Genomic DNA, 15,012 nt, shown 5'->3' on the forward strand with positions numbered 1-15,012 from the left:
TATTTTAATTTCACTCCTGTTGTGAAAATAAACTTACTTTTTAATCTTCACAGCAGCTCCAGCTTCCTCCACCTGTTTCAAAGCCTCTTCCTGGGTCTAAAATGAGGTATCTGGCTTCCTCCAATCAGAGCAGTGAATCAGACACTGAATCCCCCGGGGGGGAATCTGTGATTGGAGGATGACCTATCAATCATTTCTGACATCAGGAAGCAGCAGCTGCTGTGTAGTTTAAAAGGTAAGTTTTTTGTCACAACAGGAGTGAAATGTAAATTTTGATGAATTAAAGTGCCCCTGTTTTTAATCAAAGTTTTAAAAACCGGGCACTTAAACATCAAAATTTACATTCACTTTAAGTTACAGGCGAGAGCAGCCACGGCACCACACATGCTTGTCATTTATACCTGCTCCCAAGAGTGCGACCAAAGCACTATACAAGTTGTCATCTCCACCTACTCCCCAAGAGTGCTGCACCACCATCTCCACCTGCTCCTCCAGAGTGCTGCAGCACCACACAGACCACCATCTCCACCTACTCCCCAAGAGTGCTGCACCACCATCTCCACCTGCTCCTCCAGAGTGCTGCAGCACCACACAGACCACCATCTCCACCTGCTCCCCCAGACTTCAGCCAAGGCACCACACAGACCATAATTTCCACCCGCACCCCCAGACCATTATTTCCACCCGCAAGCCCAGACTTCAGCCACGGCACCACACAGCCCTTCATTTCCACCCGCACCCCCAGTGCGGCCACGTCACCACACAGCTCTTCATTTCCACCCGCACACCCAGTCCGGCCACGTCACCACACAAGCTGTCATCTTCGCCTGCTCCCCTAGAGTGCATTCATGGCACCACACAGCCTGCCATTTACAACTGCTCCCTCAGAGAGCAGCCACGGCACTACATAAGTTGTCATCTCTATCTGCTCCACCAATAGTGCTGCACCACCACAAAGCCCACCTGCTACCCCAGAGTACAACAGCAGCACCACCCATCCCAGCATCTCCGCCTGCTCCCCCAGAGTACAACAGCAGCACCACCACACACCCCAGCATCTCCGCCTGCTCCCCCAGAGTACAACAGCAGCACCACCACACACCCCAGCATCTCCGCCTGCTCCCCCAGAGTACAACAGCAGCACCACCACACATCCCAGCATCTCCGCCTGCTCCCCAGAGTACAACAGCAGCACCACCACCACACATCCCAGCATCTCCGCCTGCTCCCCCAGAGTACAACAGCAGCACCACCACACATCCCAGCATCTCCACCTGCTCCACCAGAGCACAACAGCAGCACCACCACACACCCCAGCATCTCCGCCTGCTCCCCCAGAGTACAACAGCAGCACCACCACACATCCCAGCATCTCCGCCTGCTCCCCCAGAGTACAACAGCAGCACCACCACCACCACACATCCCAGCATCTCCGCCTGCTCCCCCAGAGTACAACAGCAGCACCACCACCACACATCCCAGCATCTCCGCCTGCTCCCCCAGAGTACAACAGCAGCACCACCACACATCCCAGCATCTCCGCCTGCTCCCCCAGAGTACAACAGCAGCACCACCACACATCCCAGCATCTCCGCCTGCTCCCCCAGAGTACAACAGCAGCACCACCACACATCCCAGCATCTCCGCCTGCTCCCCCAGAGTACAACAGCAGCACCACCACCACCACACATCCCAGCATCTCCGCCTGCTCCCCCAGAGTACAACAGCAGCACCACCACCACCACACATCCCAGCATCTCCGCCTGCTCCCCCAGAGTACAACAGCAGCACCACCACACATCCCAGCATCTCCGCCTGCTCCCCCAGAGTACAACAACAACACACATCCCAGCATCTCCGCCTGCTACCCCAGAGTACAACAACAACACACATCCCAGCATCTCCGCCTGCTCCCCCAGAGTACAACAGCAGCACCACCACACATCCCAGCATCTCCGCCTGCTCCCCCAGAGTACAACAGCAGCATCACACATCCCAGCATCTCCGCCTGCTCCCCCAGAGTACAACAGCAGCACCACACATCCCAGCATCTCCACCTGCTCCCCCAGAGTACAACAGCAGCACCACCACCACACATCCCAGCATCTCCGCCTGCTCCCCCCAGAGTACAAAAGCAGCACCACCACCACACATCCCAGCATCTCCGCCTGCTCCCCCAGAGTACAACAGCAGCACCACCACACATCCCAGCATCTCCGCCTGCTCCCCCAGAGTACAACAGCAGCACCACCACACATCCCAGCATCTCCGCCTGCTACCCCAGTGTACAACACCACCACACATCCCAGCATCTCCGCCTGCTCCCCCAGAGTACAACAGCAGCACCACCACACATCCCAGCATCTCCGCCTGCTCCCCCAGAGTACAACAGCAGCACCACCACACATCCCAGCATCTCCGCCTGCTCCCCCAGAGTACAACAGCAGCACCACCACACACCCCAGCATCTCCGCCTGCTCCCCCAGAGTACAACAGCAGCACCACCACCACACATCCCAGCATCTCCGCCTGCTCCCCCAGAGTACAACAGCAGCACCACCACCACACATCCCAGCATCTCCGCCTGCTCCCCCAGAGTACAACAGCAGCACCACCACCACACATCCCAGCATCTCCGCCTGCTCCCCCAGAGTACAACAGCAGCACCACCACCACACATCCCAGCATCTCCGCCTGCTCCCCCAGAGTACAACAGCAGCACCACCACCAAACATCCCAGCATCTCCGCCTGCTCCCCCAGAGTACAACAGCAGCACCACACCACACATCCCAGCATCTCCGCCTGCTCCCCCAGAGTACAACAGCAGCACCACCACACATCCCAGCATCTCCGCCTGCTCCCCCAGAGTACAACAGCAGCATCACACATCCCAGCATCTCCGCCTGCTCCCCCAGAGTACAACAGCACCACCACCACCACCACACATCCCAGAATCTCCGCCTGCTCCCCCAGAGTACAACAGCAGCACCACCACCACACATCCCAGCATCTCCGCCTGCTCCCCCAGAGTACAACAGCAGCACCACCACCACACATCCCAGCATCTCCGCCTGCTCCCCCAGAGTACAACAGCAGCACCACCACCACACATCCCAGCATCTCCGCCTGCTCCCCCAGAGTACAACAGCAGCACCACCACCACACATCCCAGAATCTCCGCCTGCTCCCCCAGAGTACAACAGCAGCACCACCACCACACATCCCAGCATCTCCGCCTGCTCCCCCAGAGTACAACAGCAGCACCACCACCACACATCCCAGCATCTCCGCCTGCTCCCCCAGAGTACAACAGCAGCACCACCACCACACATCCCAGCATCTCCGCCTGCTCCCCCAGAGTACAACAGCAGCACCACCACACATCCCAGCATCTCCACCTGCTACCCCAGTGTACAACACCACCACACATCCCAGCATCACCGCCTGCTCCCCCAGAGTACAACAGCAGCACCACCACACATCCCAGCATCTCCGCCTGCTCCCCCAGAGTACAACAGCAGCACCACCACACATCCCAGCATCTCCACCTGCTACCCCAGTGTACAACACCACCACACATCCCAGCATCTCCGCCTGCTCCCCCAGTGTACAACACCACCACACATCCCAGCATCTCCGCCTGCTCCCCCAGAGTACAACAGCAGCACCACCACCACACATCCCAGCATCTCCGCCTGCTCCCCCAGAGTACAACAGCAGCACCACCACCACACATCCCAGCATCTCCGCCTGCTCCCCCAGAGTACAACAGCAGCACCACCACCACACATCCCAGCATCTCCGCCTGCTCCCCCAGTGTACAACACCACCACACATCCCAGCATATCCGCCTGCTCCCCCAGAGTACAACAGCAGCACCACCACACATCCCAGCATCTCCGCCTGCTCCCCCAGAGTACAACAGCAGCACCACCACACATCCCAGCATATCCGCCTGCTCCCCCAGAGTACAACAGCAGCACCACCACACATCCCAGCATATCCGCCTGCTCCCCCAGAGTACAACAACAGCACCACCACACATCCCAGCATCTCCGCCTGCTCCCCCAGAGTACAACAGCAGCACCACCACCACACATCCCAGCATCTCCGCCTGCTCCCCCAGAGTACAACAGCAGCACCACCACCACACATCCCAGCATCTCCGCCTGCTCCCCCAGAGTACAACAGCAGCACCACCACACATCCCAGTATCTCCACCTGCTACCCCAGTGTACAACACCACCACACATCCCAGAATCACCGCCTGCTCCCCCAGAGTACAACAGCAGCACCACCACACATCCCAGCATCTCCGCCTGCTCCCCCAGAGTACAACAGCAGCACCACCACACATCCCAGCATCTCCACCTGCTACCCCAGTGTACAACACCACCACACATCCCAGCATCTCCGCCTGCTCCCCCAGAGTACAACAGCAGCACCACCACACATCCCAGCATCTCCGCCTGCTCCCCCAGTGTACAACACCACCACACATCCCAGCATCTCCGCCTGCTCCCCCAGAGTACAACAGCAGCACCACCACACATCCCAGCATCTCCACCTGCTCCCCCAGTGTACAACACCACCACACATCCCAGCATCTCCGCCTGCTCCCCCAGTGTACAACACCACCACACATCCCAGCATCTCCGCCTGCTCCCCCAGAGTACAACAGCATCTCCACCTGCTACCCCAGTGTACAACACCACCACACATCCCAGCATCTCCGCCTGCTCCCCCAGAGTACAACAGCAGCACCACCACACATCCCAGCATCTCCGCCTGCTCCCCCAGAGTACAACAGCAGCACCACCACACATCCCAGCATCTCCGCCTGCTCCCCCAGAGTACAACAGCAGCACCACCACCACACATCCCAGCATCTCCGCCTGCTCCCCCAGAGTACAACAGCAGCACCACCACACATCCCAGCATCTCCGCCTGCTCCCCCAGTGTACAACAGCAGCACCACCACACATCCCAGCATCTCCGCCTGCTCCCCCAGTGTACAACAGCAACATCACCACACATCCCAGCATCTCCACCTGCTTCCCCAGAGTACAACAGCAGAACCACACATCCCAGCATCTCCACCTGCTACCCCAGAGTACAACAACACCACCACACATCCCAGCATCTCCACCTGCTACCCCAGAGTACAACAACAACACCACACATACTAGCATCTCCACCTGCTACCCCAGAGTACAACAACAACACCACACATACTAGCATCTCCACCTACTACCCCAGAGTACAACAACAACACCACACATACTACTAGCATCTCCACCTGCTACCCCAGAGTACAACAACAACACCACACATCCCAGCATCTCCGCCTGCTCCCCCAGAGTACAACAGCAGCACCACCACCACACATCCCAGCATCTCCGCCTGCTCCCCCAGAGTACAACAGCAGCACCACCACACATCCCAGCATCTCCGCCTGCTACCCCAGTGTACAACACCACCACACATCCCAGCATCTCCGCCTGCTCCCCCAGAGTACAACAGCAGCACCACCACACATCCCAGCATCTCCGCCTGCTCCCCCAGAGTACAACAGCAGCACCACCACACATCCCAGCATCTCCGCCTGCTCCCCCAGAGTACAACAGCAGCACCACCACACATCCCAGCATCTCCGCCTGCTCCCCCAGAGTACAACAGCAGCACCACCACACATCCCAGCATCTCCGCCTGCTCCCCCAGAGTACAACAGCAGCACCACCACACATCCCAGCATCTCCGCCTGCTCCCCCAGTGTACAACACCACCACACATCCCAGCATCTCCGCCTGCTCCCCCAGAGTACAACAGCAGCACCACCACACATCCCAGCATCTCCACCTGCTCCCCCAGTGTACAACACCACCACACATCACAGCATCTCCGCCTGCTCCCCCAGTGTACAACACCACCACACATCCCAGCATCTCCGCCTGCTCCCCCAGAGTACAACAGCATCTCCACCTGCTACCCCAGTGTACAACACCACCACACATCCCAGCATCTCCGCCTGCTCCCCCAGAGTACAACAGCAGCACCACCACACATCCCAGCATCTCCGCCTGCTCCCCCAGAGTACAACAGCAGCACCACCACACATCCCAGCATCTCCGCCTGCTCCCCCAGAGTACAACAGCAGCACCACCACCACACATCCCAGCATCTCCGCCTGCTCCCCCAGAGTACAACAGCAGCACCACCACACATCCCAGCATCTCCGCCTGCTCCCCCAGTGTACAACAGCAGCACCACCACACATCCCAGCATCTCCGCCTGCTCCCCCAGTGTACAACAGCAACATCACCACACATCCCAGCATCTCCGCCTGCTTCCCCAGAGTACAACAGCAGAACCACACATCCCAGCATCTCCACCTGCTACCCCAGAGTACAACACCACCACACATCCCAGCATCTCCACCTGCTACCCCAGAGTACAACAACAACACCACACATACTAGCATCTCCACCTGCTACCCCAGAGTACAACAACAACACCACACATACTAGCATCTCCACCTACTACCCCAGAGTACAACAACAACACCACACATACTACTAGCATCTCCACCTGCTACCCCAGAGTACAACAACAACACCACACATCCCAGCATCTCCGCCTGCTCCCCCAGAGTACAACAGCAGCACCACCACCACACATCCCAGCATCTCCGCCTGCTCCCCCAGAGTACAACAGCAGCACCACCACACATCCCAGCATCTCCACCTGCTACCCCCAGTGTACAACACCACCACACATCCCAGCATCTCCGCCTGCTCCCCAGAGTACAACAGCAGCACCACCACACATCCCAGCATCTCCGCCTGCTCCCCCAGAGTACAACAGCAGCACCACCACACATCCCAGCATCTCCGCCTGCTCCCCCAGAGTACAACAGCAGCACCACCACACATCCCAGCATCTCCGCCTGCTCCCCCAGAGTACAACAGCAGCACCACCACACATCCCAGCATCTCCGCCTGCTCCCCCAGAGTACAACAGCAGCACCACCCACACATCCCAGCATCTCCGCCTGCTCCCCCAGAGTACAACAGCAGCACCACCACACATCCCAGCATCTCCGCCTGCTCCCCAGAGTACAACAGCAGCACCACCACACATCCCAGCATCTCCGCCTGCTCCCCCAGAGTACAACAGCAGCACCACCACACATCCCAGCATCTCCGCCTGCTCCCCCAGAGTACAACAGCAGCACCACCACACATCCCAGCATCTCCGCCTGCTCCCCCAGAGTACAACAGCAGCACCACCACACATCCCAGCATCTCCGCCTGCTCCCCCAGAGTACAACAGCAGCACCACCACACATCCCAGCATCTCCGCCTGCTCCCCCAGAGTACAACAGCAGCACCACCACACATCCCAGCATCTCCGCCTGCTCCCCCAGAGTACAACAGCAGCACCACCACACATCCCAGCATCTCCGCCTGCTCCCCCAGAGTACAACAGCAGCACCACCACACATCCCAGCATCTCCGCCTGCTCCCCCAGAGTACAACAGCAGCACCACCACACATCCCAGCATCTCCGCCTGCTCCCCCAGAGTACAACAGCAGCACCACCACACATCCCAGCATCTCCGCCTGCTCCCCCAGAGTACAACAGCAGCACCACCACACATCCCAGCATCTCCGCCTGCTCCCCCAGAGTACAACAGCAGCACCACCACACATCCCAGCATCTCCGCCCTGCTCCCCCAGAGTACAACAGCAGCACCACCACACATCCCAGCATCTCCGCCTGCTCCCCCAGAGTACAACAGCAGCACCACCACACATCCCAGCATCTCCGCCTGCTCCCCCAGAGTACAACAGCAGCACCACCACACATCCCAGCATCTCCGCCTGCTCCCCCAGAGTACAACAGCAGCACCACCACACATCCCAGCATCTCCGCCTGCTCCCCCAGAGTACAACAGCAGCACCACCACACATCCCAGCATCTCCGCCTGCTCCCCCAGAGTACAACAGCAGCACCACCACACATCCCAGCATCTCCGCCTGCTCCCCCAGAGTACAACAGCAGCACCACCACACATCCCAGCATCTCCGCCTGCTCCCCCAGAGTACAACAGCAGCACCACCACACATCCCAGCATCTCCGCCTGCTCCCCCAGAGTACAACAGCAGCACCACCACACATCCCAGCATCTCCGCCTGCTCCCCCAGAGTACAACAGCAGCACCACCACACATCCCAGCATCTCCGCCTGCTCCCCCAGAGTACAACAGCAGCACCACCACACAACCAGCATCTCCGCCTGCTCCCCCAGAGTACAACAGCAGCACCACCACACATCCCAGCATCTCCGCCTGCTCCCCCAGAGTACAACAGCAGCACCACCACACATCCCAGCATCTCCGCCTGCTCCCCCAGAGTACAACAGCAGCACCACCACACATCCCAGCATCTCCGCCTGCTCCCCCAGAGTACAACAGCAGCACCACCACACATCCCAGCATCTCCGCCTGCTCCCCCAGAGTACAACAGCAGCACCACCACACATCCCAGCATCTCCGCCTGCTCCCCCAGAGTACAACAGCAGCACCACCACACATCCCAGCATCTCCGCCTGCTCCCCCAGAGTACAACAGCAGCACCACCACACATCCCAGCATCTCCGCCTGCTCCCCCAGAGTACAACAGCAGCACCACCACACATCCCAGCATCTCCGCCTGCTCCCCCAGAGTACAACAGCAGCACCACCACACATCCCAGCATCTCCGCCTGCTCCCCCAGAGTACAACAGCAGCACCACCACACATCCCAGCATCTCCGCCTGCTCCCCCAGAGTACAACAGCAGCACCACCACACATCCCAGCATCTCCGCCTGCTCCCCCCAGAGTACAACAGCAGCACCACCACACATCCCAGCATCTCCGCCTGCTCCCCCAGAGTACAACAGCAGCACCACCACACATCCCAGCATCTCCGCCTGCTCCCCCAGAGTACAACAGCAGCACCACCACACATCCCAGCATCTCCGCCTGCTCCCCCAGAGTACAACAGCAGCACCACCACACATCCCAGCATCTCCGCCTGCTCCCCCAGAGTACAACAGCAGCACCACCACACATCCCAGCATCTCCGCCTGCTCCCCCAGAGTACAACAGCAGCACCACCACACATCCCAGCATCTCCGCCTGCTCCCCCAGAGTACAACAGCAGCACCACCACACATCCCAGCATCTCCGCCTGCTCCCCCAGAGTACAACAGCAGCACACCACCACACATCCCAGCATCTCCGCCTGCTCCCCCAGAGTACAACAGCAGCACCACCACACATCCCAGCATCTCCGCCTGCTCCCCCAGAGTACAACAGCAGCACCACCACACATCCCAGCATCTCCGCCTGCTCCCCCAGAGTACAACAGCAGCACCACCACACATCCCAGCATCTCCGCCTGCTCCCCCAGAGTACAACAGCAGCACCACCACACATCCCAGCATCTCCGCCTGCTCCCCCAGAGTACAACAGCAGCACCACCACACATCCCAGCATCTCCGCCTGCTCCCCCAGAGTACAACAGCAGCACCACCACACATCCCAGCATCTCCGCCTGCTCCCCCAGAGTACAACAGCAGCACCACCACACATCCCAGCATCTCCGCCTGCTCCCCCAGAGTACAACAGCAGCACCACCACACATCCCAGCATCACCGCCTGCTCCCCCAGAGTACAACAGCAGCACCACCACACATCCCAGCATCTCCGCCTGCTCCCCCAGAGTACAACAGCAGCACCACCACACATCCCAGCATCTCCGCCTGCTCCCCCAGAGTACAACAGCAGCACCACCACACATCCCAGCATCTCCGCCTGCTCCCCCAGAGTACAACAGCAACATCACCACACATCCCAGCATCTCCACCTGCTCCCCCAGAGTACAACAGCAGCACCACCACACATCCCAGCATCTCCACCTGCTACCCCAGAGTACAACAACACCACCACACATCCCAGCATCTCCACCTGCTACCCCAGAGTACAACAACAACACCACACATACTAGCATCTCCACCTGCTACCCCAGAGTACAACAACAACACGACACATACTAGCATCTCCACCTGCTCCCCCAGTGTACAACAACAACACGACACATACTAGCATCTCCACCTGCTCCCCCAGTGTACAACACCACCACACATCCCAGCATCTCCGCCTGCTCCACCAGTGTACAACACCACCACACATCCCAGCATCTCCGCCTGCTCCCCCAGAGTACAACAACAACACCACACATCCCAGCATCTCCACCTGCTACCCCAGAGTACAACAACAACACCACACATACTAGCATCTCCACCTGCTACCCCAGAGTACAACAACAACACGACACATACTAGCATCTCCACCTGCTCCCCCAGTGTACAACACCACCACACATCCCAGCATCTCCGCCTGCTCCCCCAGTGTACAACACCACCACACATCCCAGCATCTCCGCCTGCTCCCCCAGAGTACAACAACAACACTACACATCCCAGCATCTCCACCTGCTACCCCAGAGTACAACAACAACACCACACATACTAGCATCTCCACCTGCTACCCCAGAGTACAACAACAACACGACACATACTAGCATCTCCACCTGCTCCCCCAGTGTACAACACCACCACACATCCCAGCATCTCCGCCTGCTCCCCCAGAGTACAACAACAACACCACACATACTAGCATCTCCACCTGCTACCCCAGAGTACAACAGCAGCACCACACATCCCAGCATCTCCACCTGCTACCCCAGAGTACAACAACACCACCACACATCCCAGCATCTCCGCCTGCTCCCCCAGAGTACAACAACAACACCACACATACTAGCATCTCCACCTGCTACCCCAGAGTACAACAGCAGCACCACACATCCCAGCATCTCCACCTGCTACCCCAGAGTACAACAACACCACCACACATCCCAGCATCTCCGCCTGCTCCCCCAGAGTACAACAACAACACCACACATACTAGCATCTCCACCTGCTACCCCAGAGTACAACAGCAGCACCACACATCCCAGCATCTCCGCCTGCTCCCCCAGAGTACAACAACAACACCACACATACTAGCATCTCCACCTGCTACCCCAGAGTACAACAGCAGCACCACACATACTAGCATCTCCACCTGCTACCCCAGAGTACAACAGCAGCACCACACATACTAGCATCTCCACCTGCTACCCCAGAGTACAACAGCAGCACCACACATACTAGCATCTCCACCTGCTACCCCAGAGTACAACAGCAGCACCACACATACTAGCATCTCCACCTGCTACCCCAGAGTACAACAACAACACCACACATACTAGCATCTCCACCTGCTACCCCAGAGTACAACAACAACACCACACATACTAGCATCTCCACCTGCTACCCCAGAGTACAACAACAACACCACACATACTAGCATCTCCACCTGCTACCCCAGAGTACAACAACAACACCACACATACTAGCATCTCCACCTGCTACCCCAGAGTACAACAGCAGAACCACACATCCCACAAACTCCTCCCCCAGAATGCATCGGCAGCACTAAACAACCTATCATCTACACCTGTAACCTCCTCTCACAGCAGGGCCACACAGCCCATAATCTCCACCTGCTTTCCCAATGAGCAGCAATACCGCACAACCCTACTTCCGTATGCACACAACTAAAGGGCCAAACAGCCCATAGCCACTGTCCCCTCACGTACCTGCACCAGCATCTTGACATACAACAGCGGGTGGGACAGCACGGTCATGCCGGAGCCCAGCAGCAACTGACTGGCTGTGTCCGCCATGTTGGACCTGTCACGTGACCGGAGAAATCCTTCAAGGAGACACTGACACCGAACCGGAAGTGCACGCAACGTAGTGCGAGAGAGCAGCACGTGACCGGTGTTACCTAGCAACCTTATAGTTTGGGGGAGGATTTAGTGGGACAGAGAGTGACTATGAAAGTAACAAGTGGGGTAAGTGACAATGAGAGAGAAGTGTTGAAAGGAAAGTAGATGAAAGCGTCTTGCATAGGACATAGTGAGTAGAAATGAGACTGAAATGTGCCAAAAAGAGTGTACAGAATATCAGTGAGACTTGTTAACAAAGAGATAGATGGGAGTCAGAATATTGGAAGTAGAGAGCAGCGAAGCATATAGACTTGGTAAATAGTTTCTAGAGGGTGTATTCCGTTCTTCTGCTGCTATAGGCACTGGGGGGGGGGGGGTGCTGACCCCCCTAACAATTTAAGTTAATTTATGTTTTTTAACTGAGTGGCCTTGGTACAGTAAGCAGCCAGGCAGAGAAACGAAGAGGCAAAAAAAAAGCACAGAAGTGATATGGTGGCATAGAGGCATGAGACTACAGATATATTCAATTTCACATACACTGGAATATTAATACCAGGCAATATTTATCTAACAAGGGACAACTATATTTAGCAGATGTATTAAATAGTGAGAATGTGTTATAGGATAGGTTAGACATACAGATTCATACTTAGGGACTAATGATCAAAAACCTGCCAGCATGGAGAGAAACCATGCAATATCTCAGGGGGGCTTTTTAAAACATTATATTGTAATGTATGTGTCTCTTCTTCTAATCAGAACCTTTATAGTGAGATAAACATCTCTCAAGCTAAAATTTGCATAGGTAAAATTTTTGAGGGACCTTACAGTACTGACAAGCCTTATTAAATAATTTCACTAGGGCAAGAAGCTTTAGATCATCAAACCCTTAGCCACACGCATACAGACCTTTATATACATGCATATAGTGCAACACTAAAATTATACATATGCAAAGGGACACACACATACAGACCTTTATATACATTCATATAGTGTGACACTAACATACATATGCAAAGGGACACACACATACAGACCTTGATATACATGCATATAGTGTGACACTAAAATTATACATATGCAAAGGGACACACACATACAGACCTTTATATACATGCATATAGTGTGACACTAAAATTATACATATGCAAAGGGACACACACATACAGACCTTGATATACATGCATATAATGTGACACTAAAATTATACATATGCAAAGGGACACACACATACAGACATTTATATACATTCATATAGTGTGACACTAACATACATATGCAAAGGGACACACATACAGACCTTGATATACATGCATATAGTGTGACACTAACATACATATGCAAAGGGACACACACACACAGACCTTGATATACATGCATATAGTGTGACACTAACATACATATGCAAAGGGACACACACACACAGACCTTGATATACATGCATATAGTGTGACACTAAAATTATACATATGCAAAGGGACACACACATACAGACCTTGATATACATGCATATAGTGTGACACTAACATACATATGCAAAGGGACATACACACAGACCTTTATATACATGCATATAGTGCAACACTAAAATTATACATATGCAAAGGGACACACACATACAGACCTTTATATACATGCATATAGTGTGACACTAACATACATATGCAAAGGGACACACACATACAGACCTTTATATACATGCATATAGTGTGACACTAACATACATATGCAAAGGGACACACAGACATTGATATACATGCATATAGTGTGACACTAACATACATATGCAAAGGGACACACACATACAGACCTTTATATACATGCATATAGTGTGACACTAACATACATATGCAAAGGGACACACACATACAGACCTTTATATACATGCATATAGTGTGACACTAACATACATATGCAAAGGGACACACACATACAGACATTTATATACATTCATATAGTGTGACACTAACATACATATGCAAAGGGACACACATACAGACCTTGATATACATGCATATAGTGTGACACTAACATACATATGCAAAGGGACACACACACAGACATTGCTATACATGCATATAGTGCAACACTAAAATTATACATATGCAAAGGGACACACACATACAGACCTTTATATACATGCATATAGTGTGACACTAACATACATATGCAAAGGGACACACACATACAGACATTGATATACATGCATATAGTGTGACACTAACATACATATGCAAAGGGAAAACACACATACAGACCTTGATATACATGCATATAGTGTGACACTAACATACATATGCAAAGGGACACACACACACAGACCTTTATATACATGCATATAGTGTGTCACTAACATACATTTGCAAAGGGACACACACATACAGACCTTGATATACATGCATATAGTGCAACACTAAAATTATACATATGCAAAGGGACACACACATACAGACCTTTATATACATGCATATAGTGTGACACTAACATACATATGCAAAGGGACACACACATACAGACATTGATATACATGCATATAGTGTGACACTAACATACATATGCAAAGGGACACACACATACAGACCTTGATATACATGCATATAGTGTGACACTAACATACATATGCAAAGGGACACACACACACAGACCTTTATATACATGCATATAGTGTGTCACTAACATACATTTGCAAAGGGACACACACATACAGACCTTGATATACATGCATATAGTGTGACACTAACATACATATGCAAAGGGACACACACACACAGACCTTTATATACATGCATATAGTGCAACACTAAAATTATACATATGCAAAGGGACACACACACACAGACCTTTATATACATGCATATAGTGTGACACTAACATACATATGCAAAGGGACACACACATACACACCTTGATATACATGCATATAGTGTGACACTAACATACATATGCAAAGGGACACACACACAGACCTTTATATACATGCATATAGTGTGACACTAACATACATATGCAAAGGGACACACATACAGACCTTGATATACATGCATATAGTGTGACACTAACATACATATGCAAAGGGACACACACACAGACATTGCTATACATGCATATAGTGTGACACTAACAT

At 54.0% G+C, this 15,012-nt stretch overlaps 1 protein-coding gene across 1 annotated transcript in view; it reads right to left on the reverse strand.

Annotated features, from left to right (window-relative positions):
• Positions 1-11,894, reverse strand: part of MTCH2 (mitochondrial carrier 2) — a 197,882-nt gene extending 185,988 nt beyond the window's left edge. The window contains exon 1 of the mRNA XM_053720360.1: positions 11,754-11,894. Coding sequence (XP_053576335.1) covers positions 11,754-11,840 — 87 coding nt within the window. The 5' untranslated portion in view covers positions 11,841-11,894. The remainder of the gene's footprint in view (positions 1-11,753) is intronic.
• Positions 11,895-15,012: the final 3,118 nt, after the last annotated feature.

The sequence above is a fragment of the Bombina bombina genome, chromosome 7 (assembly GCF_027579735.1).
Source record: "Bombina bombina isolate aBomBom1 chromosome 7, aBomBom1.pri, whole genome shotgun sequence".
Lineage (NCBI taxonomy): Eukaryota > Metazoa > Chordata > Amphibia > Anura > Bombinatoridae > Bombina > Bombina bombina.